At 40.1% G+C, this 26,316-nt stretch overlaps 4 protein-coding genes across 6 annotated transcripts; all 4 read left to right on the top strand.

Annotated features, from left to right (window-relative positions):
• Positions 1 to 516: 516 nt before the first annotated feature.
• On the top strand, positions 517 to 9,517 carry mkrn4 (makorin, ring finger protein, 4). Of its 2 annotated transcripts, none has more exons than XM_054798781.1 (8): positions 517 to 639; positions 1,467 to 1,595; positions 1,681 to 1,922; positions 2,005 to 2,066; positions 2,146 to 2,387; positions 2,458 to 2,565; positions 8,485 to 8,584; positions 8,658 to 9,517. In XM_054798781.1, the coding sequence occupies exons 1-8, from the start codon at positions 599 to 601 to the stop codon at positions 8,820 to 8,822; spliced, it is 1,089 nt and encodes a 362-aa protein (XP_054654756.1). In that variant the 5' UTR covers positions 517 to 598; the 3' UTR covers positions 8,823 to 9,517. The 2 variants fall into 2 exon arrangements, with proteins under 2 accessions (XP_054654756.1, XP_054654748.1); XM_054798773.1 differs by having other exon boundaries at positions 2,134 to 2,387.
• Positions 9,518 to 9,613: 96 nt separating this feature from the next.
• On the top strand, positions 9,614 to 14,146 carry fance (FA complementation group E). 2 transcript variants are annotated; one of them, XM_054781530.1, is made up of 11 exons: positions 9,614 to 9,901; positions 11,083 to 11,623; positions 11,742 to 11,825; positions 11,957 to 12,001; positions 12,081 to 12,137; positions 12,246 to 12,389; positions 12,483 to 12,606; positions 12,714 to 12,789; positions 13,205 to 13,271; positions 13,340 to 13,465; positions 13,568 to 14,146. In XM_054781530.1, exons 1-11 carry the CDS (start codon positions 9,690 to 9,692, stop codon positions 13,664 to 13,666), a joined length of 1,575 nt encoding a protein of 524 aa, XP_054637505.1. In that variant the 5' UTR covers positions 9,614 to 9,689; the 3' UTR covers positions 13,667 to 14,146. The 2 variants fall into 2 exon arrangements, 1 of the variants encoding a protein (XP_054637505.1); XR_008572015.1 differs by lacking the exon at positions 13,568 to 14,146 and having other exon boundaries at positions 12,714 to 13,018; positions 13,340 to 13,417.
• Positions 14,147 to 14,540: 394 nt separating this feature from the next.
• rpl10a (ribosomal protein L10a) lies at positions 14,541 to 16,295 on the top strand. Its single transcript, XM_054795708.1, has 6 exons — positions 14,541 to 14,583; positions 14,994 to 15,065; positions 15,144 to 15,224; positions 15,620 to 15,768; positions 15,837 to 16,009; positions 16,084 to 16,295. Exons 1-6 carry the CDS (start codon positions 14,579 to 14,581, stop codon positions 16,252 to 16,254), a joined length of 651 nt encoding a protein of 216 aa, XP_054651683.1. The 5' UTR covers positions 14,541 to 14,578; the 3' UTR covers positions 16,255 to 16,295.
• Positions 16,296 to 16,456: 161 nt separating this feature from the next.
• Positions 16,457 to 26,305, top strand: si:ch211-163l21.11 (inositol 1,4,5-triphosphate receptor associated 2). Its single transcript, XM_054795696.1, has 13 exons — positions 16,457 to 17,674; positions 17,738 to 17,801; positions 17,866 to 17,938; positions 18,020 to 18,047; positions 21,405 to 21,545; positions 21,620 to 21,751; positions 22,850 to 23,006; positions 23,081 to 23,121; positions 23,203 to 23,253; positions 25,120 to 25,271; positions 25,357 to 25,518; positions 25,884 to 25,994; positions 26,068 to 26,305. Exons 1-13 carry the CDS (start codon positions 17,663 to 17,665, stop codon positions 26,204 to 26,206), a joined length of 1,263 nt encoding a protein of 420 aa, XP_054651671.1. The 5' UTR covers positions 16,457 to 17,662; the 3' UTR covers positions 26,207 to 26,305.
• The last annotated feature ends 11 nt before the right edge of the window (positions 26,306 to 26,316 follow it).

Here is a 26,316-nt window from a genome sequence, read left to right as displayed (position 1 = left end):
CGGTACACCCCCACACACCCCTCTAAATCCGCGCCTGTACTGAGACACAAAAATCCGAACTAATTTACGATTATACATGTATGACCATCACTTATAAAGTGTCAATAGTGTAGTTTTCCATCACGGGACCAAGCAAGTTCCTGGCAAAAACCAAAGGGGGAAATTGGACCGGAAGTCGTTCACCCCTCTACCCGTCTATAATGTGGATTGTTTGTCATACTGTATATGCTCACCAAATGACTTGCAATGATCTTCAGAAATGTACAGAAATTATATCTCGTCCACAAACTGTTTATACCCCCTCAGTTATTCTTAATACAAAGAGTGCTGACATTGCTGTTGGTCATGAGGCTTTTCGATCGCACGTCCCAGGGTATTTTTAAAAGATAAAAGGTCATATGGCTAGATTGCAAATGGTGACGTTCAAAGGTGGACGTCACGTTTCTATTGGCTCGTCGCTACGCTAATTGGCGAAAGAGACCGGCTGCCAACTATTAAGATAGTCGGATGGGGGAAGCCGGGCGGCTTGCACAGCAGCAGCACACACTCACACGTAAAGGCACACGCGCACGTGCACGCGCGCAGGGTGGATTCGGACATGGAGCACTCGTCTTCAGCCCGTAGCGGGAGTATCTGTAGGTAAGCTAGAGACACCGCACTTTCAGCGAAAAGTTAGTTGTATGCTAGTTTATAACATCGATAAGATAAGCAACCGTCTTACGCCACAAAATCGCTGTAGATGATTTGTGTTTCAAAGCGGAAACTAAAAGTTGAGACTGAGGTTTGTCAACATGGCGTTGTGTGGGGTTAAATGTCTGCAAGGAAATGAAGATGATGAGCGGTTTAAGTGTTTGCCTTGTGGGTGTTATTCACTACCAACGTTTGGTTTGCCACAGATCCGTTCGGACACCCATGTCGAGTGACAGCCGCCTTAAAATCCAAACTTGTGCCTTTTTAGAGTGGGCTAACTTGCAGCCGCAGCTAAGGGGTGGAGCTTGGATTTCCGGGAGTTATTAAACGTTTGAATCATGGAGGAAGTGGTGTTTGTGTTTGGAAGCGGGAAGAGCTTACCAAGAATGCCCAGATACATAGCCATTGTGATTTTACAGTAACATACATTCAGTTTCTTACAATGAAGTGACACATTTTGGTCTTTATGTCCAAACGTGAGTGGTGGATCCCAAAGCCGAAAGATACGTGTTGAATTCGTGTACTTTCAACGTGCATTACGGGGCAACTTTATAGTTTTTATGTAACCACCTTTTAGTTGGTACATCTAGCTCAAAGTTGTGATTTTTAACAATGAATATGACTCAAAGTGTGCTGATTTTGCCTGCATTCGTGTAAAATGTAGTGTCGTCTGGATGGAGCTGAAATGCTCATTCCCATTAAAAGTTGCTAATTGCACATTTCACTCTTAGACACTATGAAAAGATCTGTGTTAATTTGCTTTCTTTTTTAAACAGATATTTCATAAATGGCTCATGCCGATATGGCTCAACGTGCAATTATCGACACGAGTATCCCGCTGCGCCGTCATCTCAAATATGTAGGTACTTTCAGAAAGGTGGATGCTGGTATGGTGAACGTTGCAGGTAATAAAACATGCTGTTTGTTCAGTTGTGCCATAAAAGAGGATGTAATGTGCATTTCTGAGCAAGGATTGCATTTCTTTACCAGGTACATCCATGTCCCTCAACCGGAACGTAGTGCGGATGGTGCAGGTCGAAGAGGGGCTGTACCAACAGTCTTCCTCTCATCATCCTCCTCCTCTTCATCTTCCTCATCTTCCTCGTCTTCACTCTCCTCCATGGTCCAACCGCCAGCTGACCGGAGGGGGTCAGCAATGTCTGCGATGACATCGAGGCGGGAGCGTGGCACTTCACACACTGGGAACTTTAGCGCTGGGGAACACTCGCAATGTATTTGCTGTCCTCCTTCATTATTGTAAGTGCACATTTGCACATCAGATTTTCACGTCTCTCCCATTTGACATGTCTACAGATGCTGCTTCCCGAGCATCACCTAAGAACTCAGGACGGTCATCTGCACATGATAGCAAAGAGGTTTGTGTGCACTTAATTTGCGAGTAAAGTTGAACCTCCATAGGCTAGAGATGTTTAATGTCTTTAGACATTTGGACAGGAGAGCACCACCCAGGCCACTGACGATGCGGGTGCTGCTGCAGCCTGTAGTTCCAACAGAACGTCGGAGGCTTTCCTCAAGAGTCGAGATGTCACCTGCGGCATTTGCATGGACAAGGTGTATGAAAAGATGGATCCCAGAAACCAGATGTTTGGAATCTTGCCCAACTGCAGTCATGCCTTCTGCCTGCAATGCATCATGACCTGGAGGAAAACAAAGGACCTCGGGCCAGATGTTGTGAAGTACGTCTCCATATCATATCAATCCACGTTTAAAACCCCCTAAGATATGACACATTTGTGTTTGCTTCAGGACCTGCCCACAGTGCAGGGTGAGATCAGCTTTCTATGTGCCCAACAAATACTGGGTTGAAGGTCAAGCCAAGGAACGTCTAATCGCCGACTTCAAAGAGAAATTCAGGTAAGCTGGGACATTTGAGCTCGAGTAGTGACTGACATGTTATGGTGCAGGATTGGAAATGTATAGAGCAGGGCTTTTCGGTATATGGCACAGTGAAACTCTACTCAACTGCTTTTCCAAAACTTAAATACTTAACATGGGGGCATTTTTTGACGTTTTAAAGCAGGGGTTGGGAACCTTTGTGTCTTAAGAGAGTCATCAAAGCCACACAATGTATTTCCATGATAGCCATATAATATTTTGTAACACTGGTAACAACCAGCACTGCACGGTGGCCACACAGTCAGGAGAAAGGGAAGATCTGGGTTCGAATCTCCTCTGGGCATTTGTGTGTGTGGAGTTTGCATGTTCTCCCCGTGTGTGCGTGGGTTTCTCCGGGTACTTCGGTTTCCCCCCCACATTGCAAAAACATGCATGTTAGGTTGATTGGACACTCTAATTGTCCATAGGTATGAATGTGAGTGTGAATGATTGTCTATGTGTGCCCTGCGATTGGCTGGCGACCAGTCCAGGGTGTACCCCACCTCTCGCCCAAAGTTAGCTGGGGATAGGCTCCAGCATACCCGCGACCCTAATCAGGAGAAGCAGCATAGAAGATGGATGGATGAAAACAACTAAATGATTGCGTTTTTAAGCACGACCAACAATTTTACAATACAAGTCTCTGAATTATTTCTTAAAATGTTATATACTGAAGCTAAGCAATAATAATAATGCTGACCATTAATGTGACTTCTGGTACTGCATGGTTATGCACAGAACTCCTCATCTATCTTTTCGCCATATTCTTTGCCAAAAGGGTTTGCCATGCATTGGTTAGCTGACTATTTGATTAAAGGAGGGAAGTTTACTCGACTACCACATTATCCAATAATAATCACGTTTTGGTGTATAGCCCGGAAACAATGGGAAGGACAGCTGGCATTGGCTCTGGCCACCTGCATTGTGGTAGAAAATGGATGGATGGATTAAAATGCATGATAATGTTTTTATATTTTGAACGTTATTTTTAACACTAATTCCTAAAATGTTTTACTTTTAAAAATGTCAGCGGGGAAAAAATTTAAAAAATATATTATCGTTAAGAAATGCCCGAGCTGTAGGTTCCCTGGCCTTGTTTTAAAGCTTCATACAAGGTGCCCATCAAAAAAATCGTACATAAAACAGCTAAAATGAAAGGCCAATCTTTTTTTAAATACATATAGAAAAAGTACAAATATAATCAATGTTTGTTATAACAAACCTTTAACTATGCTAAAATCCTCAGCTAATACCAAAAGCACCAAAAAAAAAAGAAAGTTTGAGGAAATTTTTAAATGTCAGCAATTTTTTTAGGTAAACATTTTTTTTAAAGACATAAGCATGTCCTTATTCCTTTTTAAAAGATTTTGTGCCAGGAACCTGTCAACTGCATCGGGCTTTGCAAGTGTATCTGACTTCCTTGTACATTTGTAGTAGAGCAGGGGTGTCAAAATTTTTCCAGCGAGTGCCACGTACTGAAAAATGAAAGGATGAAGGGCCACTTTGATGTTTTGTAAACCAACACATAGAGATATGCTAAGATGTTATATGTAGCTCAAGAAAAAACTGCATTTCAGCTTTGTAATATAGATGAAATGCTACTAAAAGGGACCTTTTTTTTTTTTTCATGATAAGAGTTGCAACTTTTGTTCTTCATTCGATTATAACTTTCTGTTTTTGCTGGGTTTTTTGTTTTGTTTTTAAAAAAATTTTCCAACAATTTCATTTCAACTTTCCTCTTGTAAATTTTCTCCTCATAACTATTTTTTTAAACAACGTATTTTTTTTCCTTTCTTTCAACATTGATAATAAAATTATATTTTTCCTCATTTTACAAGTTTAATCTAATAAAATTGCAACTTTTTTCTTATTAGAAAAGTGTTTTTTTTTGTTTGTTTTTTTTTTTAAACAAGTTTCCTTGTTATATTAAATTTTTTGACTGTGCCGTGGGCCGCAAATGGCCCCCGGGCAGCACTTTGGACACCCCTGTTTTCAAAATTTTTTAAATCTTTTTTTTTTTTTTTCGAACGTTGCAACGAGGACCACATCTTTAGCAATGTGATAGGACACCGCTTTAGTAATAGCACACCGCTTTGCACTTTATTAGGAACCAACAGAAAAAAGAAGCAAGCAATGAGCTGTGTTGTGGCAGGAGCTTTGTAGTTGTGCAGTCGGGGCTGTTTCAACGTGCAACTACACACTCCTCATACTGGACGTTGTGCCAAGTTTTAAGGTGGTGAGAAAGATTTGTAGTGCTTTCACACTTGACAGCCATTTTTTTTAAAATTTATTTATTTTTATTGCTCATCAGATGCTCTGAATCCAAAGTACAGTCAAACTTGTCTATAGCGGCCACTAGAGGGAGTCTGCAAAAGTGGCCGCTATAGACAGGTGGCCTCTATAGACAGGTTGGCGTCCAGTTTGAATGTTGACCAGTAGAGGGGGAAAAAAAAATAATAATAATGTTGACCAGTAGAGGGCACTGCGGACTGCGGATAAAAGTTGTACAGCACTACTAGGCTTATTATCATGGTTCATGGTTTTAATCCTGAACATGCATATGAGTCAAACAGTAGCACATCACATAGTACAATTCACAATTTTGCATGTCCAAAAAGGAGTAGGAAGAAGCAACGCTTATTTAATCCTACCCCTCATCAGTTTCACATCAGTTGCAATACATTTATTCACCTCTTGTTCTTCCAAGTGTACTTTGTAGGTCTACATGACAATGTAGTGCAATCATAGCCAAGGTTTTTACTTACTAAAAGGAAGCTAGAGGCTTAATATTAACTGATAGAATATATCCACGACCCACAGAACAAAGCTGTGCTAGTAATGTCTTACGCTTGTTTTTAATATTTTACTTTTTATACGGCAGTGTCATTACAGCTTTAGTTCATCAGGAAGTGACGGGAAGTGACGGTGGGCGTCCCGAGCAGGAGAGCTATGCTCAGTGCTAGCTGTGAGTTTCGAGAGGGTTGGGAAGTGTGTTTATGTTGGCGTGGATGTAAAGTCCTGCAGTGTTCTCCGCTGTTAATAAAGCCATTAAAGTGCATCGGCGACGTGAGTCTCTCCTTCCCCACAACACACCAGGAAATAAACGGTGTCACTTGTTACAGGCATTGGCTGGACAGCTATGTAGTGGGGCTTGTTTAACCTTTGCCTTGTGGGCAAGCAGGAAGGAGAGACGATGCTGAGAGGTGTGTGTGTGTTCTGAGCTGCTGTCTGGTGGCCGCGTTCAATAAAATATATGAGGATTGATGAAAAATAACGTGAGTGCATTCTAAAATACTTCAATTAAGTACAACCGAACTCAGTTTTGCTCCCGCTGCCGCATGCATGCTAGCGTATGTTTTTTTTTTTTTTTTTTTTTTTAATTATTATTATTGTAGCTTCGCTGGGAGCATGTCCTGTTCCCAGCCTACTTTGTGGTAATGTTTTGGTGCAAATGCTCTTAAAGTTACATGTTTGACCAGGAAATAGCAAGCTCAAAAGAAGACGGCTTTTTTATGTGGAACAACTGACAGTTTGTGTGGATCTTGTGAATGATTGTGACTGAGCTAGGACTCAGTAATTAAAGTCTACACACGACGGCTTCATTGATTGAAAAACAAAACTTTTTCGTGCATGAAGCTTCTACTTGAGTTGGTAATTTGGCCGCTATATGCAGTCAGATATTGACCAAGGGAGACAAAATGGGTGGGCGCTGGCCGCGTTGGACAGGTGACTGCTATACACAGGGTCTATAACATGTAAATTGGCTGGGGGGGATTTTTCAGTGGCTGCTATAGGCAGGTGGCCGTTCTATAAAGGTGGCCGCTAAGACAGGTTTGACTGTATCTCTAAATTGCTAAGCCACTGTTTTTTCTTTACTGACCAGTTCCTCTGTTGCTTCCTTCATGTTTGTTGAATCTGCTCTGCCCCTCCTTTTTCCATGCACAGAGGGGGGCGGGCAGGAGCCCCGCCACAGACGACTGCATTGAAAACTGCATTTTATTTATTTATAAAGATTTGACTTTACTTTTTTTTCTTTGCTCTCTTTTCAGTAAAGATATTTCAAAATAACACATTTTAGAGCTGTAATTGCAACCTCACTTTGAAAACTCTCTTAGAACAGGGGAAAAATGTCTTTCAAACCTTAGACAACTTCAGTTCAGAGGCAAAATCAATTGACTTTAATATCCTACCATGACAGAGTGAACAGTTTAGGGTGAGCGAAAAATAAAACAAATTCTGCTCATGAAAATCATTTTTTTGGCGGGGGGGATAAGTGAGTATTATATTCCCTGAAGACTGTACATATATTTTCTTGATTAGATGGTTGTGTTGTAGGGATAAACTCTTTTTTTCCCCTAACTAAGTGTCTGAAATAAAGTCAAAACTTCAACAATTTGTCTTTTGAAAGGGAACAGATACAGTAACATGTAGAGAGTATTGTGGTCTTCAGATGTCTGTCCAATAGTGGCTTTCCCACTCAAATGCTTATACTAGGGATGCTTTGATCGATTTGGAAACCAATTAACATCGGCCGATTTCCATAAAAAACACAGCATATGACAATAAATGCCTATCAAAGTCGATCACAGAAACCGATGGCCGGACATGAATGTGCATGTGTGCTGTGTCACATAAGGTTCCTAACACCCATATTGAGCTGATCTTGATTCCGTATTGCTACGAATCAACGCTAGTCTGTAAAACCTCAATGGTTTCAGTTTGACAGCTTGACACCGGCTACACCGATTGATGCAAGCATGTTTGATCACACCCTTATCAAACCTATCGGCGTACGACTTTTCTTGCATCTTTGTTTACACGTTTTGCCTAGCAGTCACTGACGGCAGCTTGCCAGCTAGAATTATCCACCTAGTTTCTCGTCTTTGGACTCCAAATGTAACTTTTACCGTAGTGACATTTTGTTTTTAAAACAAGCAATGCGGTTAGTTTGGAGCTTGTTTTTGTCCCACGGGGAAGTGGATATCACGGTGGCCGGGTATGTACCAACTTAAGTGTCACTGAACAATTTAGCTCTCGTCATTATATCATGTCTTTTCCTCAAAAAACTATTTGTAAACAATTTATTTCCCATTTATTCGTATTACTCCAAAACATGCATCAATTAAATTCAGGTTTGTGTCAAATGGTACAAAAATAACTGTCCAACAAAGTTTATTTTCTAATAATAACCTATTTGGAGTGGCCCTTGGAATTGTCTAACGGTGGCCCTGGCCAATAGCACTTGTCATAAATTGAAAAAGGTACAGTTAATCCATGTCAGCAGCAGCGTAAAACCCTGATCGGAGCATCCCTAGCTTATACCTCACCACATGCAAATTAATTACATCAGTAACCACCACAAAAGAAGCAAACTTCCATCAGGTGCCAGTGTGTCTCAGGAAAGAGGTTCAAATGTATTCAAGACCCCCTAATGGGGAGAGAGCCTGATCAAACGATGATACATTGCTGGAGTTCGCCAAATGCTTGTCACACCTTCGGTGCAGACCACCTCCTGCTTAGAAGTTAATACACAATGTATTGACATAAGAATTCAAAAGCTACCGCATGTTATAAAAATACCAATAGCTTAAAGACAACGTAACACAAGTTATACTTGAGTTGTGTGTATACATTATAGTGTTTTTTTTTTTTTTTTTTTAATGTTCCCCCAATCACAGTAGAAACACATTGTGAGCAGCAAGTCATGGCTCTGTCAGTCTGTACTGTGTGAACACTTGGACTCTACTTCAGACGACTCACTTGTATAGTGGCAGATTGAATTTGAAACTAACTTGTAATCAATTCTAAATAAGCGGCATAGAAGATGGATGGATGGATGGATAATATGAATGGATGGCAAATGCAAATTAACACCCCCTTGTCTTTTCAACTTCATAGTAAACAAAGCTGCAGTTACTATGCACGATACAAATGCTGCCCCTTCAAGACGGAGTGCCTTTACCGGCATGACAAATCTGCACGACGTGGCTCATTTCTGGTATATATTACACAACCCCCCCCCTAATCTGGCTACTGTGAAACACAAATTTAACGTGTATTTTGCTTACTAGTGCAACACAGATGATGACGACGATGATGACGATGATGACTATGATGGCGTTGACCTGCTCAATTTCTTCATAGCCATGACTCTTCTTGGTGCTGATGACGACGACGGTGACGACAGCGACAGTGAATTTGACATTCCTTTTTACCTTGCAGAGTACGGTTTCTGATCTCTTTTCTTTTCTCAGTGTTTGAACCACTGAAATAGGCCAGAAAGAATTGTCACTGCAGTTGTAAAAACACAACTGTTCCTGCCCTTGGGCCAGTATTACAATTTATGGCGTAGGCAAGGGTATTAGCCATGTACTATGCAGGGTTATGTGAGGCCGAACTAGTGCAGGTGATTTCACTGACCTGCTTCAACCAGAGGAACTAATCTGAACTGACCTGCTGCAGTGGACTGTTAAAAATGAATTGTGCACATGTTCCTCCTCCAAAGTAATGCAAGTTGTCTTGACAGGACAAGTCTAACAAATTCTAAGGATTGTGTTTCCATTATGCCTCCCCTCCACCCCCACTTTTTTTTTTTTTTAATACATATAGAACTTCCTGCAGCCATAGTGATTCAAACATTGACAAAGATTGTACATTTTCTTCTATACCTCTTGTTAGATTTGAGTGCTCAGAACTGAATATTTGATATATGGGTATTTTAAAGTGGTGTGTGTGAATGGTCTTTTAATTGTCTAAAGATTAAAAAAAAAAAAGTGTACTGTACCCCTTTATGGTTTTCTAGTGAGGATTCCTGCCTTGATTTAATCATGACACCGTTCCCTAGTTTCGGCGTAACCCTTGAGATGTTAGTTTTTTATTTCTTTTAAAACATGATGTACTCGTACACTGAAAATAAACCTTGCTTCACATTTTTGTCTCACTCAAAATTCGTCATGCTCATAATTTACTTGTACAGTTGCAAGTTGGTTGACCACGAGGTGGCGGTGCGGTGCGCTTAATCCCTCCTCCTCACGAAGAAGAAAAATAAACCAATGTGGAGGGAGTTGCGATATTAACTTCTAATACCGTTTCTCTTGCTCAAAATGAACATTAAATCTTGTCTGAGTCGGTTTGACGGGCAGTCGAAGGTGTTGGTCCGGTCATTGCTGTCTGGAGTTTCCGGTGCTTGCAGGGCACTGGATGTTTTCCGGAGACAGCAGCGGACAAACCGCGACTTGTCATGGCCCAACTTGTTAGAAACCCTTTGTCGAGACGAAATCATCTGCCCGGGGAAGGATGACCAGCCTCTTGCCGTGTAAGTCACTGCCGAAAAAGGCGATTTTAAGTAGTTTTCCGTTCACTTTATTTAAAGGTGATTTAAAATTTAGCTCCTCTTGTTTCCCATACTGAGTAGAGAAGTTAAAAACAGGACTTCCGTTTACCATTTCCATTGACAACTGATTGAAATTCTTATTTTTTGGTGTTTAGTTTCCAACTGAGCTAAAATAGCTTCCATCCGCATTTTATACCTCTTTATGCAGTGGCTAGAGCCTATCCCAGCTGGCTTTTGGGCAAAAGGTGGACGACGCTGGTGGCTGACGGGCAAACTCAGAGCAACATCCAAACGCGCAAAGCACAAATGATCCAAAACCTAAAACAAATGCAAGGGGCAAATACTGCAAATTAAGAATACAGCAATCACATAAATGCTGCAAAATGAATAATCAAAAGCTGAAGAAAAATACTGCAAATATGAAAAACATAAACCCCACAACAACTGGCATTAGAGCAATGCAAGGCTACGGAACAGCATGGAAGTTTGCATGGCCATAATACTTTAGAATACCATAGATTCTATGGTAACGTACGTAAATCGGATGCTCTATGATATAGAGCAACCGATTTACGTACCTTTAGTGTAAGTGTTGGTGAATGACACCAACAAAGACATAGCAATTTAACTTTCTTCTGTCCATCCCACTCAGGTCTGGCTCCTCTGGAACCTTATTATCGGCAAACTGATGGCATCTGTTACAGCAGGAGTGTCCAAAATGTGACCCAGGAGCCATTTTCAGTTTGAAGCGTTACATTCTAAAAATACTATTAAAACAGGAATACAAAAAAATGGAACAACAAACAAAACTGGAAGAAAATTCATTAATTTCACAAGAATAACATCAAAATATTAAGGGAATAAAGTTATACTATAGAGAGGAAAAAGTGGTAATCGTCATCACAATTTTACAAGAATAAAGTGGTAATATTATGAGGATAAAATATACAGCATGTTAGAAGCTATGGGTGCCACAAGATCTTGCGAGATTAAAATGTGACAAGATTTCTTGTCAAATACAATATATTGTCGTATATTTTTGATATTTTTTTATTGTACTTTTCTTTAAAGTAATGTTAGATAGATAAAAAAAGAGTACAGCATTGCTGTACTGTGCCAGAATTATTTACACTTCAACCATTTCCCCTTTTCACTCATTCTAGAGAAGCCCTGGTGTGCCTGTTTCCTGCATTGTTCAAACAAAACCTGTTGACATTCATCTACCTGATCCACTCACTCATTCCCAAAGCCACTGTCCTCCGTCTACTTCAGTGCCTCAGTCAGGACAACAGTCCTAGTTCTTGGGTCACTGCATTGACGAGACAACTGGAGAGAAATCTAGGCTCCCCCGGTGAAGAGCACCTGTACACACCAGTGTGCCACCGCAGACTTGAGGAGCTGTCACAACGATTGGATGGCGCGACTGCAGGGTGGGCTGAGTGCTTCAGCATTGAAATGGAGGAATCTCAGACTGCGCCCTCTTTGCTGGACTTAGGAGCACGAAAGAAAAGGAAGGGTAACTTTGATATTCAGGAGTCAGATGAGGAAATATTGCAACAGAGCAAGCGAGTGAAGATGGATGAAGATAGTGGGGGACATGTGCGTGAAGAAGAACAAGCGGTTAGTGAGGAGATGGTGGAGGAATTGGATATGCAGGCAGAAGCACAGGAAAACACTCATCATCATCTGCCTGATCACCTGAAGGTACATGGTTTTATGTCTGCTAGCTTGGACAATTTCTTTTTGCATTTGGAGAAATATGTTTTGTGGACACACTTCTTGCTACATTGGGAACCATTAACTTTGTAACACTTGTTTGAAGGTGGCAGAAGAATTGGAGGGGGAGGCTCCAAGTGAAGTGCCAGCACAGGAAAACAGCCATGATTTTCTGCCTGAACATATAAAGGTAAAGATGAATGGCTTCATGTATATCAGTTTAAACATTTTTTTTCAGAATTTCTTTCTGTAAAATGAGAAATATTATTATTGGACACCTATCATATTAAACATAAGTTGTCTTTTTATGGCCTTGCTCAGGTGTCTGCTCTCCAAATCAAGGAATTGCTGGAAAGCCAGACAGAGGTAAGAAACCAAAAAATGTGTGTATTTCTGTTATACTGCACATTTATGATCGCTGTGACTATTTTTCATGTTTTTACAGTGGGACCAGAGCGCTACAGACGTGTTTAAAATATTGAATAACTGTGACCCCAAACAAGTATGTTCTGTACACTTTCACTTGTATAGAACAGCACTCTGTTGTATTTCAAGTAATTCACCATAGAGCAAAAAAGCAGCTCATTGGACATATTCTCTTGTGTGAAAGGTGGCGGTGCTGTGTTCCATGCTCAGTTTGTCCGACTTAGCAGAGCAGACTCTACCTAAATTTTGCAGCAGCATACTGGCTCTCTCACCTGACCTCAGCTTCAGCACGGCAACAACGCTCATCAAGAATCTCCTGCTGCACAAGGTACAGTACAGTACATGCTCACTATTAACTTGAATGTACACAATTGTGCAGCAGTGTGAGGCTGTCAGGGTAACAGGTCATCTCTGTGAGCAGGTCCTGTCCCTCTCCGAGCCGGCCTCGAGATCCCTGGTGACCGTTGTGATGTCACTCTGCAGCCGCTACACGAGATCAATGTGCCACGCCTTGATTGGACCGGTTCTCGAAGAGGAGAGTTTAGGTGAGACAAAGTTGATTTGTTAACACCGGTACATGCATTTGATGCAAAAGTTGCTGGAACACCTGATAGTTGAAGCATAGTTTGAATTTTGATTGTTTTTTTTTTAGGGAGTGCACAAGCTGAGCTCCTGAACAAGCTCATAGAGGGCTGCCTTGATTCCCACTACACGCTTCTAGTGCTTCAGTGAGACAAAACATTTAAAGGTCCTCCGTTATGCAATATAAACTTTTTAATGATGTTATAACAGTAAAAGGTGTCCCCTAGCTACCACTAGCTAGATGAGTCTGCCTTGTGTATGCGTGCACTACTTCACGCAGGCCAAATTTGTGAAAAAGCAGGCTTTCCTACACATCTTAATATAAATCCTGGTGCGCTGCCTACTATCCACCAGTCATCTGCAGAGGTGGGAGCTGTAAGTTTCATCAGTTTGTTTGTACATGTTGGCAGGTCTCAGGTCTGCCAACATGTATGAATTTGTTGTACTAGATAGGTATTTTATTAATCTGTGAGAGAAATTGACTTTTCTAGCAGCTCTGCAAATGAACTTACCCCGTAATATGTAAAATTATTGCTGATTTTTACCTAATTTTCCTTCCAGAATGACATTCAAAATATCATGGAGCGAGCCGATGCTTTCTATTATACACACCTTGCTGGACTCCAAGGTTAGAAAAAATTGATCACATAGTCATAATAGTTTTTTTTTCGCTGACGTATCACGTTTGCTTTGCAGCCTAATATGAATGAAGAGTTGTTCACCCAGTTGACTGCACAGCTGGTTCGCCAGGGTCCTCGATTCACAAAGTCTGTGAACTTTGCCAAAATGTTGTTGGCTATCCTCACTAAATATGGCAGCTTTGTAAGTGTTTTTAATTGCACTGTGTATAGTATCTGACTGTTGTTGTTGTTTTTTACATTGTTTGATCCACTAATGTCTATTATGATCTGTTTTCTTTTTTAGGTGAATGCTACAAACAGAAATGACTTATCTGGATGCCTGATGATCCATGAGACATTTCTAAAAAAGTCTCTCCAAGCTGCATTGAAAAGAATCCCATAAATATGTGTACAGTTTTCTATAAAAATACTGTTTTTTGTTCACAGGTCAGACATGATGACCAAGGACGTTGAGATATTAAGTTTAGTTAAGATTTCATTTCTTTAATAACACTGTTTAGATTACCTATATCTTTTGTAGTGTGTACTGTGCTTGCAAAGGTTCATTTCTGTCACACGTACATATGTAGATTAAGTGTTTGACCTTGAGATATTATATATATATATTCTTTACTCATTTATTAATGGTGCAATGCACCGACAAACAACAGTAACAAAAAATAAAACTGGATAGGCCTCAAAAGGTACTTACTTCAGCCTTCTCCTTTTTTTGGACCAGAAAAAATTAACGACATTTTGAATATTGTGTATTATTTAGTCATTTTTATAAATGTATGATGTATATATTTTTTTCCTTTGTTTTTCTTGCCCATGTTTTCGTTTTGTTCATATTACAAAAAATAAAACAGTATAATATACAAATATATGCACTATTATAATAAATTCCATAAATAACACATTTGTTTCCTTCAATTCAATGGTGATATTCATATAATCTCACATATTCAGATACATGATACTCATTAATGTCAAAGAAGAAAAGGGTGACATTTTCTTCAAATGAAAGCACATAAGATGAAATTACATTTAAAACGTTAGTATGTGTGAGTGACATAATAACAATATATATAATATATAACAATATAATGAAAAAGTAATTTATTGAAAATATAAAACTAAAGTTGCTAAAATAACAGATTATTAATTCAGTTTCGAAAAAATTACGAGTTAGACAAAGACTTTAAAAATGTTACCGGCGCTTTATGATGACGTAACAACATGCATCTGTTTTTTGCGTCACTTCCCTTGGCCCTTCCTTTCTGCCGTAGCGAGACGCGAGAGAGAAGCTACCGTCATGAGGTACGATCTAGGTTTACTATAAATGTCATTTTAAGAGCTTTTCCCCACTCAAATTGTTCCTGTATTTCAGTTTTATGCTTATGTATAACAACAACGGCTGCGGTTGACTCTTTATAAGGCAGTCTTTTTAAACACTTGCAGTACTTTTACCACCAGTAGCTTTTCGGGTACCGGTGTTACGTGTTTTGTACTGTGTTAAAATCATAAGCCATCCATTATCATCCGACTCATTAAAGCTAATACTTTGCTATATAAACTATTAAGTAGTAGTTAAACATTACATTATATGTCATATTAATGCACTTTTTGCTGTTTTGACCTGTGTGAGATGGCTCTTCTTGGAAGTTAACGTGTTAGCTGTAGCTGTCAGCTCCATTAGTGGTAGTCATACTTGAACATGTCTATCGCAGTAAGGTTTCCAGAGACACGTTGTACGAGGCTGTGAAGGAGGTCCTGCAGGGATCCGTGACCAAGAAGAGGAAGTAAGTTTTAATAACCGAACAATTTATGGTGTTGAGGAATTGTGCTGCAGTGCTAACGTGTGTGATTTTTGTGTGAAGGTTTGTGGAGTCAGTGGAGCTGCAGATCAGCTTGAAAAATTATGATCCCCAGAAGGACAAGCGTTTCTCCGGCACAGTCAGGTTGGTCTTACCCAACCTTTTCCTTGTTTGCTTCCAGCCCTGTCTGAATGTTGACATAAGAAGTAGGATATGGACTTAATTAAGTCATAGTCCGGTCCAGACAGGCTAGGGGCAGCCATGGAGAAGTACTCTGGGTAGTCTGTCTGAGCTGACCCAGCCTTGGCTGGTGGAGGCCAGGCAGGCGGACCCCTACCCTGGGTCTTAAAACATGAGGGGAGGCCTTGAGAGATTGAGCTGTTAAAGGTTCATGACCTCAGGTCGAACAATGTTCAATCTGTTTTGAAAGAAGTCAGCTGGACATCAGTCATTGTGGTGGTATGGGTAACATTTTTCACTAAAACAAAGGAAATGATTGATATGAAGTTTGAGAACTTTTTTTTTTTTTTTTTTTGCAGGCTGAAGACTCTCCCTAGGCCGAAGTTCTCTGTCTGCGTTCTGGGAGACCAGCAGCATTGTGACGAGGCCAAAGCCGCCTCCCTGCCACACATGGATGTTGATGCCCTAAAAAAGCTCAACAAAAACAAGAAACTGGTGAAGAAGCTCGGTAAGGAGTTATCTCATACCTCAGGACATCATTTACATCAGGAATTTCAACGTTTGCTACTTTTCTAGCCAAGAAGTACGATGCTTTCCTGGCCTCAGAATCCCTGATCAAGCAGATTCCTCGTATTCTGGGACCTGGCCTGAATAAGGCCGGCAAGTTCCCCTCGCTGCTCACCCACAATGAAAACCTGAACACCAAAGTGGATGAGGTGAAATCCACCATCAAATTCCAAATGAAGAAGGTACGTGGAGCGTCTGCTGCTACTGGTTCCTCTTAGCTGTGCTTGTCAGCACTCAGCCCTACGTTTGTGTTCAGGTACTCTGTCTGGCTGTAGCTGTCGGACACGTGAAGATGACCGAGGATGAGCTGGTGTACAACATCCACCTGGCCGTCAACTTCCTGGTGTCGCTTCTCAAGAAGAACTGGCAGAACGTGCGGGCCCTTTACATTAAGAGCACCATGGGCAAACCTCAGCGCCTCTATTGATAGTTTTTCTATAAATAAATGAGTTGCGATTCACCAACAAGGGTGGTGCGTGTATGCGTAGTTCTTTTTGGGGAGATTTGTTACTAATGTCTAAACCAACCATTCAGTGATGTAGGCATTAACACATGTATTGATGTGTACTGTGCACTTGGGTTAATTCAAAGGATATGATAGATTTAACATCATCCATCCACTTATTTTCTATACAACTTGATCTCTAGTGTAAAGTGAGCTGGAGCCTATACCAGCTGACTTGCGGTCAGATGGCACTATGGGGTGGCAATGGCCACCCGACTGGCCATCTAGACATTTCAGGTATCAACTTATTGCAAGCCTATGTGAGTAATGGTCCCACCTTGGTCACCCCGATGAAAAATGTCTGTCTCCGCCACTGGATGGATGGCCATTCAATCACAAGGCACATATAGACAACCATTAACACACGCCTATGGACAAGATCGGGGGCCACCAACCAATAGTTTGCCAAAGGGCCAAAGAACATTTGCTTCAACTCTTCATACCTCTATTGAATCAAATGACCACAAAACAGCAGAAAGACAACAGCCTAACAGTTTGAATGGAGATCTGCTTTTGTGAATAAAGTACAATTTAAAAGTTGATAGTCATATCAATAGATAAAAACAGTAATAGCTCACCTTTTGCAAAGTAAACTAGAGGGACAAGTTGAGAGAAACCTGTGGTAGAAATAAATGCATACTGAAATACAAGATGCAGATGAACTTTTTTTGATGTTTTTGTATCAAATGTACGCTGTGGATAAAAATATTTTGTTAATGTTCTGGCAGAAAAATCTTACTCAAGTGTTTGGCCATTTTCATTTGGTAAAAGTAGCTCTCACAAAAAAGGTTAGAGACCCCTGGACTAGCAGCTCCAATTAACCAACCATGTATGTTTCGGAGAAGTGGGAGAAACCCACACAAGCACAGGGGGAACATTCTTGTTCCACACATGTTCCAATGGAGATGTGAACGCCAATCTCCTGAGTATGAGGCAGATGTGTTAACCAATAACTACGCTGCCATAGCTCTATAATGCTTCCGAAAAGCTGTGTTCACACAAATACAGTATGTCCTGTTCACTTCTACATACAATTAGCATATTCAAAGCTAGGGCCATGACTTTGTTTACAATGGACAAACAGCAAGAGGTAGGCCTGAGACTCCCAAGCTACCCATGAGCCTCTTGGGGTGCTTGTCCTGTTCTGCTTTGACTGTGGATCTCTTAATAGGATTATCTATTCTCAGTACTGGAAGAAGACAGAGGCAGAGCGTGTTGAAACGCAAAGCAGCAACTATGACATATCTCTGAGTGACCTCTGAAGAGGAGCTATTGCAGTTTCCAATGTGAAACAACAGGAATATTCCACATCAAGTCTACCCATGCAGTGATGCATCCTGAGGTGAGTTTACAGTCTACCTTGGATGAGGTATAGGACTCGTGCCAGTGGAACTTTCTCTTTCAGCCGGATGAAGAGACCAATGGCCACGATGAGGCGGGCATCTGTGACAGTGATGACAGCAATGAGGGTACGTTTATCATGCAGGACACTGTCCAGTAAGCACATGCGACCTTTGTTATGTTTTGCCACAGAAAGCAGCCAGGAGGAGCCACCGACTACTAAATGGAATGAGTTGTCCATCATAGATAGAGTCGGTCTCAACAGGTGAGTCTGACATCCACTAAACAAACTGTGAACAAAAGGACGATTTTTTTTATTGATGTTAATTTTCCCACAATTCAATAGTGTGAAGATGTCAGAGACTGACTTGGAGGTGAGTCTGTTTTTGTTTTATTTTAACTTCACCAGTATCATGTTGCACATACTCTCAAAGCCACTTTAGGAAGGATACACTTGCACAATCTAATGCACGGCTATGAAGCTAATTTGTTCTGAGGGCCACATTTTGAGAGCGCTAAGGACCGTGGCCAGGACTTCTTCGCTATTATTCTTATTTTCTATATCATCTCAATGCAAGTCATTGTCGTATGTGCACTTCAACAAATGGTGAATCTTGAATCAAGCCATAAAGTCATTTATCAACACAAAGAAGCACTATGTTAACAGTACTGTTAGGCCAGGGGTGCGCAAACTACGGCTCGGGGGCCACATCCGGCCCGCCATGTGTTTGAATCCGGCTTTGTTGCTTCCAATGCATTTAATGTCAACTTTTAACATACAAGCTGGCCATGACTTGCAAGTAGTCAGAGTCGGTCAATTTGAGACAACCTTTTAATGGTTTAAGTAGTTTTCACATGCAGCTTTAAATGTTTAAAGTGCTCCTGAAAAAAACACAAGCACATAATAGCAGATTGTATGACACGTTTACAGACAAAATAAGACAGTTAATTCCAGCGGGACTAGTAGAATCGTAAGCTTAAACTAGTGTGCGTGTATCAAATATATAGTCTGGCCCCCCCGGCCAATTTTGTTAACTCAATGCGAGTCAAAAAGTTTGCCCACCACTGTGTTAGATCTTCTAAATGACAGGAGCACTCGCCGGTCTGTAAGGACCTGCTGCACAAACACGAATCAAAGATCCACCATGAAACACGAGCGCTCTGCTGTTTTTAAGGACTTACTGGAAAACTTTAGTGAAAGATCCTCTATATGTAAGAGGACCATTCTGCTGTTTTTAAGGATCTTCTACAAAAATACGATTAAAAAATCTTCTATATGAAAGGAGCTTTCTGCTGTTTTTGAAGGACCCACTGCAAAAACACTGGTCAAAGATCTTCAATATGGTGGGAGTGCTTTGCTGTTTTTAAGGACCTACTGAAAAAACGGAAGCCGTAGAGGTTCACAGGAGTGCTCAATTGTTTTAAAGAATCTACCGCAAAAACACTAGTCAAAGATCCTTTATATCAGGGGCGTCAAACTCGTTTTCACCGTGGGCCACATCGCAGTTATGGTTAATTCTATTTTAGAATGTTAATTAACTATTACATTAATTTTTCATTAATAAAAAAAAAGTCATTTTAAATTGGATTTGACAACAAAAAAATATAATATTTTCTGTCAATATTGACAACAAATACATTTAGCAAGAAAGATTGTCTTTTTGATTTAAAAAAAATATTTTTAAAAGTTGTTAGTAATATTAATTTTGTTTTTACTTAAATTTATTATTTTATTATTTATTGTAAATGTAACGGTAAATGTTTATTACATTATTGTAAAAATGTTTTAAATATAATTTTTTTTGTATTATTGAAAAAATATTTTTTATATATACAAATTTTTACTTATTTAAATACATTTATATTAAATAAAAAATATTAAATTACAGCGTACAGCATACATACATAAAAATACAATAATATAAATGTAATGATGTAATAAATGTAATGTAATAATGAAAAATAAAGCTTAAAAAGTAAAGACAACATTAATATTAATAACAAAATTACAATATATATACAAATATTTTTTAAAATATTAAAATAAGTGTCCTTTTGACATGCATTATTTCAAGGCTTTCGCGGGCCACATAAAATGATATGGCGGGCCAAATCTGGCCCCCGGGCCTTGAGTTTGACACCTGTGCTTTATATGACCGGGGGTCTCTGCTGTTTTAAAGACCTCTTGCAAACAAAGCACCAAGACGAGCCTTTACAAGAAACAATACAAACAGTTGATGTTTGCAAAATAGAAGGAAGAACAAAATGCCATGTCTAATCACTACAACACTCCTCACTCTTCATTCATTGTCAGTACTCACCTATTATAACAACAACTGATTATTATTTATTTATTATTATCCTAATTATGTGATTAGTATTTATTATGATTGAAGAAAAACCCTGACAATTATATTACTACATTGTTGCATTACCTTATCATTTTCCATTGTGTCATTTTCCCATGTATCAACTGGTAAAGACTAAATCGGAATACAGGACGTGAATAAAAGTATTGCAATTGATGTAAAATGGACGAGGGGTAGGATTAAATAAGATTAGCTTCTTCCTACTCCTTTTGGACATGTGGAACTGCAAATTAAAAACTATGTGATGTATACCATTGCAACTTGTATGCATGTTCAAATAAAATTAAACCATTACCATTACCATTACCATAGTGAATCGGTGACCTTGTGATTGATAGCGCACTGATCTGGGATTGGGTTCACCTGGCTTGATTAATCCATGTCTAGTTATCCTGGCTTGGGCTTTGTTCAACCAATTAAGCCTAGATACTCTTGTTTTGGATTGGTTGAGCTCAGCTCAGTCATTTATCCTGGATGGGATGCACAATTTTAGCAGAAAGCACCTTTTGTTTGAATCCGCCCCTTTTTCATGTGAGCAAAAGTACTGGAAAATGTGACTGACATGTGCCCTGGTGTGTCCTATTACATTACTTATTCAATAAATAGCACTGAATATCCACGCTCAGTTTCAGATTGGGTAGAATAAGCTTTGCTTATGTAGACTGCATTTAGAGGTGCAAACAACATGAAAACCAGAGAGCTGTCTTTGGGTGAAAAATAAGCAATTGTGAATCTAAGAGAAGATAGAAAATCAATCAGAACCATTGCACATTGGTCTTAGCCACTACAACCCTCTGCAAAGTCCTGAGAAAGAAATAAACCACTGGTGTACTCAGTAACAGATGTTGAACAGGTAGACCAAGGAAAACATCAGTAGTTGATAACGTCAACACTGTAAAGAAAGACCCTCAAACAACAGTTAGTTAGATCTATGCTGATCGATGCTATTTATTGATTGAATAAGTCATGTCATAGGACACACCTGGGCAAAACAACACACCTGTCAGTCACATGTTCTAATACTTTTGCTCACTTAGAAAAATGGATGGGTTCAAACAAAAGGTGCTATCTCTAGGTTGAGCGTCCGATTCAGATGTAAGTACCTGGAAATAAAAGCTTAAATCTTCCTCTCTGGTCTCATAGTTGTCTTTTGATATCAAACCTGTGTTCAATGCACAGCAAAAATAAATGAATGAAGTATCTAGCTATCTAGCTATCTAGCTATCGATCTAGCTATGTAGCTAATCTAATAGATAAATAAGATCCAATGCAAGAAAGGTAATGATGCTCAGTCAGACAGGTAGCTGTTTAACAATATGTATGAGTGTACTGGAAGTGATCTCCTCTCCTCCACCACCACAGAACACCTTCTCTCAGATTGCCTTGGCTTTCAGCTGTGACCAGTACACCCTGAAGCAGAGGCTACAGGCGGAGGAGCACGCCCGCAACCTGGCTGAGGAGAACATCAAGGTGGAGCTGTCCCGAGGCCGAGAGACACTGGAGGTGCACAATTCACAGTTAATAGCTGAACAGACAGAAGGAAATATAACGTGTGTGTGTGTGTTGTGCTTTTATAGGCACTAAAGGGCTTATGCCTGGACAGTAAACGTAGTAAGATCCTGCAAAGGCTGGAGTTGTGTCTGGATATCCTTGCTGGAACCGTGGAACGAATCTCCAATACGGCTGAGGTGCTCGGAGCAGTGCACAAGGTGTTGCTTTTTGCTTCCACTCCCAAAGTAGATCATTATTTTAAATAGGAATGAGTGATAAGGATAACACCAAGTCAAGTCATGCAGGATCCATCCATCCATTTTGTATACCGCTTGTCTTCACCAGGGTCTCGGGGGTATGCCTGAGCCTATCCCAGCTGTCTTTGGGCGAGAGGCGGGGGTACGCCCTGGACTGGTCGCCAGCCAATCGCAGGGCACATATAAACAAACAACCATTCGCACTCACATTCACACATATGACCAATTTAGAGACTCCAATTAACCTAACATTTTTTTCATGTGGGAGAAGCCATAGTACCCGGCGAAAACCTTTGAATAACGTCAATAAAAAATAACGCAATTAGAACTTTAATTTCTTTTTTTGTATACACACCTGATCAAAATTTTAAGACTAGTTGAAAAATTGCAAGGATTTGCATTTTACGCTGTTAGAGCTTTAGGTGCTTCTAAGTAGGGCTTCAAAATGCAAAAAGAAGAAATGGGAGTGAGACAAAAACAATTTTTGTAGGTAATTTATTGGCAACAACCATTAAAATGAAATGGGCTATTCATCAGCTGATGAAAAGTTTAAGACCGCAGCCTTAAAAGCCAAACTCTTGGCAAAAATATGGATTCAATGTCAGTGTCAAGTATTCACATTGTCACGATCTCTTGATGCCATAAGCAAACAAGCTTGCTCTCTTTGAATGCTGAGCAGCATAAGCAAGGCCTCTCGCAGCGCAGCGCACCATTGCTGCTGAGGCTGGACGCAGTAAGACGTCATTTGAAACTTCTTAAAAGAACCTGATGGTTATGAAACAAAAAAGTCAAGTGGTAGAACCACAGAGATGTGATATATTTGCAAAATACGCGTCAATCATTTTGTTTTGGAGCCGTTTGCCTCGTGCCGAGCAACAAACGGCATGTTGCATGAGCATTGGATGTGGGTTTATGTTGGTGCACTTGCTGCATAGCGACATTGTATTTCACTTGTGTTTTATAATGAATAATAAACTATTTGAAATCGAATGAAATTCAACTAAAACTTGTGGATGTTTAACAAATGCAACAGCTGGTTCCTCTACCTGTGCCCGGCAGGAGGCTCATGTGAGTCGAGCAGTGGAGCTCATGGTGGCTCACGTGGAGAATGTGAGGAGGCGGCTGGACCGACACGAGACGGAGCTGGAGGAGGCCAAGAAGATGATTTCGCAGCAGAATTCCTGCAGAAGCATTGCTGAACCAGGAACTCCTTTAGGTCACTTTATCACTTGCCCCCAGCACGTTTCTCTCCAACATTTGACTTGACTGGTGGATTTCCCCTTCTTCTAGATCCAGACAAATGTGACAGCTGGAAGAAAAGCTTTCAGCAAGTACAGTATAAGACTAAATATTTCTCATGAAGCCTCTCGTGTGCTGTCATTTCTCAAATTCAATCCTCTCTTGTTTGCTAGAATGGCAGTCGCCGCAGAGTCAGTGTGTCATTAATTCCAAGTGAAATCCTGGTGAGTCCTCAGTCTTTGCTTAGACCAGGGTGTCCAAACTTTTTACACCGAGTGTCGCAGCCAAAAAAATCGAAGGACGCTAATGCGAAAACCAATCCAACGTCTGTCCATACAGTATATGCTAAGCTATTTGAAGAAAACACTGGCATCTTAGATTTGTGTTATAGGTCAGTGGTCCCCAACCTTTTCTGACCCACGGACTTGCTTGTGTTCCCACAAATCTCCCGCGGACCAGGGGGGTTCGTACATTATAGCGATCTAATTTATCTTATTTATTATGTATTGTGTAAAACTAAGACATGAGTAACATCAAATGAAAAGCACAAAATGAATGCCGACCCACCATCCACCAGTTCAAGTTCCAGCCAAGTTTTTCCAGAGAGATTATTACATCGCTGTTTGACGTATGTGGTAAAAGGCAGTACGCTAGCATGAATTAACTTGAGACAAATGTGCACATTAGCACTCAATAAGTCATCAAAACTTACCTTTATGCATTCCCACATAGTATCAGCATTTGATGCCAAATATGAGGTGAAAGAAAAATGGTAAAAATACAGTAGTAGTCTATCTGTGCGGCATGAGATAAAGTTAGCACACGCACAATGGACATGCGTCAAGTGAGACGGCTGTAACAGAGAATCCGGCCACTTTTCAAAATAAAACATAAAAAAAATGAAATAATGGATTTTTTTTTTCTTTCTGTGCGGCCCGGAACCAAATGACACACGGCCCGGTACCGGGCCGCAGCCCGCAGGTTGGGTACCACTGTTACAGGTGATGGAGCAAATAGTTATTATTCTAATATTGAATAATTTATGTTAGAATTAATTAATTTCATTTTTAGAATATGCAGATGACCAAAATAAAAAAAAAACAAGCTGCGGGCTGAAAATGTCCCCCAGGCTGCACTTTGGACACTCCCCGACTTAGACTCTTTCTGGCCACAACAGTCGATCCACAAATGAATACCGCCTCTGTTTTTCATACAGTTTTTGTATTGGATCTCATGTCAGTGTTTCATTTTTAGCATTACTGCTTTGATTATTATCACTCAAATATACTATTCATTGCATTTTATGACACGACTTGTAATACAATGCACTATATATACAATATACTAGATATTGTATAACACTACGTCATTATTTTAATAATATTTCAATACTTTTTTGTACATTTCTACATTTTTTATTTTTAATGGGTTACATTTCTATACAGCTGTTGTTTATTAAATCTGTATTAAACTGTGCAGATGGTTTGTATGGGACAATAAATACTACAACACATTGTACAATAATACTTTTTAAACAGATGATTAATAATGACAATATTATCAGCTATACTATTTTAATAACAGTACTTATTATTATTATTGTCATTTTGAATAGGTACTATTTTTTATCCTGCTCTTGCGTACAAAATCTCATTAAATTGTACTGGAACATGTGACCAAGGGTGGATCACTGTTCCTATTTATTTGAATGCATTATTAATCCTGGACTGATCTGAGTATTTGAGGGAGCCATTATTTCAAAATCAAAGACAAAATAAATCTTACGTTTTCATCCTCACTCATCATTTTTTGTTTGCTAACTCGCCTAACCTTTAAGACACATTATTTCTCCAGTGCATCTGGTGTGTTAGTGACAGGAAGAAAAGCTCTGACTCGCTCGGAGAGAAGTAATTTGGCACCTCTGCACCCCCATATAAAAACACCTGGCTTTAAAAGTAGGGAAAAATGACAGCCTTATTATGTTTGAGTCAATACAGTATTATGAATAAGATGAACTGGTGATACACGTAATCTTCATTAGCGTGCAGAAGTGGCTCGATTTGCATTCCTGCTATTGTTTTTCATTGTAGCCTCACCAGAAGAAGGGAAAGAGAGAGTCCAAGAAGCGGGCCTCGCGTGGAGAAGGTGAAACAGGAAGCAAGTCTTGCTCGTCTCCAACCCTGAGCTCGGAGTCCAACTGCAGTGCCATGAATAAAGACGATAGCTACTCAGTGGATGACAGGTGCCGCATGCTCCACGTGGACCCCATGATTGTGTTTGAAGACTGCCTCCACCGTCTTCTTCTTACATCTGTTTCTCATTTACAGGCCACTCGATCCAGATGAAAAGATGTCACAAGTGTCTGCTGTTGTAGTTCCCTTAGACATGCCCCCCAATCCCTCTGCCTCTCCCGCTCTCACTCCTACTCCCATCCCAGAATGCCCTGTCCCAACCAAACCAGCAGCTGGCAAAAAGGCGCAAGACAACAGGTAATGATAACGTTTCGTGATAAATTATCTCAATTTAGAGTCTTAATGTTGCTTTGACACAATAAGAAAATGATTCATTGAACAATATTTTTTTTAATTGTGTTTGCAGTGGTGAGGAACTCTAATGCATTATACTGACTACTATTTATAATACTCATATGGAACCAAAATACTAGAGCTTCCATGATGATGCAGTGATAAACATGTTGTTTAATGAATATTTCCAAATGTAGCAATACTGTATTATCATTGCAAAGGCAGATTTGTTTACATACAGCTCTTGTACTGGATTTCATTTGATTTTCATTTGATGTACCTAATGTTCTCCCTTCTTGCATTGATTTAAATGTGCCGACCCATTTCAGGAGCACACAGGACACAATACAGAGACACAAAAGCAAAGCTGCTTTATCCAAGAAAAAGACTGACAAACAGAAAAAAAGAACAATCGCCTACCGGCGGGTCTCTTTGGGAAGGTAAGCGAGCTTTTTTTGGCTCGATAAGTTCTTATCTAAAAAAAATATGACCATGAATGTTTGTCGTCTTCAGAGATGGGTCACTGTGGAGGCGATGCCCTCTGGATGGTTGTCGCCGGCTGCTCTCCTGCGTCTGCATCTGTGTGCTTCTCTCTGTCATAACCTGGATTTCCGTCCTGTGGATCCTTCATGATGAGGCGCCTGAGCCTTGACGTCTGCTTCAGGATGCTGTGAGTTTCAGAAGGAAGCTGAAACTACCTGTGTGAGTCTGCAACCTCTTGATGTACAAATATTAAACCTTTTGATGTCAACTCTTTGGTTT

Source organism: Dunckerocampus dactyliophorus, chromosome 1 (genome assembly GCF_027744805.1).
Source record: "Dunckerocampus dactyliophorus isolate RoL2022-P2 chromosome 1, RoL_Ddac_1.1, whole genome shotgun sequence".
Taxonomy (NCBI): Eukaryota; Metazoa; Chordata; class Actinopteri; order Syngnathiformes; family Syngnathidae; genus Dunckerocampus; species Dunckerocampus dactyliophorus.
This window is presented reverse-complemented; position numbering and strand designations above follow the sequence as displayed.

Coding starts and splice junctions, on each gene's coding strand:
- fance (XM_054781530.1), top strand. CDS start 9,690: ATGAACATTAAATCTTGTCTGAGTCGGTTTGACGGGCAGTCGAAGGTG. Junction 11,624..11,741: donor ATCTGCCTGATCACCTGAAG/GTACATGGTTTT, acceptor ACTTGTTTGAAG/GTGGCAGAAGAATTGGAGGG. Junction 12,138..12,245: donor ATAACTGTGACCCCAAACAA/GTATGTTCTGTA, acceptor CTTGTGTGAAAG/GTGGCGGTGCTGTGTTCCAT.
- rpl10a (XM_054795708.1), top strand. Junction 15,066..15,143: donor TCCGTGACCAAGAAGAGGAA/GTAAGTTTTAAT, acceptor TTTTGTGTGAAG/GTTTGTGGAGTCAGTGGAGC. Junction 15,769..15,836: donor GAAACTGGTGAAGAAGCTCG/GTAAGGAGTTAT, acceptor CTACTTTTCTAG/CCAAGAAGTACGATGCTTTC.
- mkrn4 (XM_054798773.1), top strand. CDS start 599: ATGGAGCACTCGTCTTCAGCCCGTAGCGGGAGTATCTGTAG. Junction 2,388..2,457: donor CTCGGGCCAGATGTTGTGAA/GTACGTCTCCAT, acceptor TGTTTGCTTCAG/GACCTGCCCACAGTGCAGGG. Junction 2,566..8,484: donor GACTTCAAAGAGAAATTCAG/GTAAGCTGGGAC, acceptor TCAACTTCATAG/TAAACAAAGCTGCAGTTACT.
- si:ch211-163l21.11 (XM_054795696.1), top strand. Junction 18,048..21,404: donor TGTCAGAGACTGACTTGGAG/GTGAGTCTGTTT, acceptor CCACCACCACAG/AACACCTTCTCTCAGATTGC. Junction 25,519..25,883: donor AAAAAGGCGCAAGACAACAG/GTAATGATAACG, acceptor GACCCATTTCAG/GAGCACACAGGACACAATAC.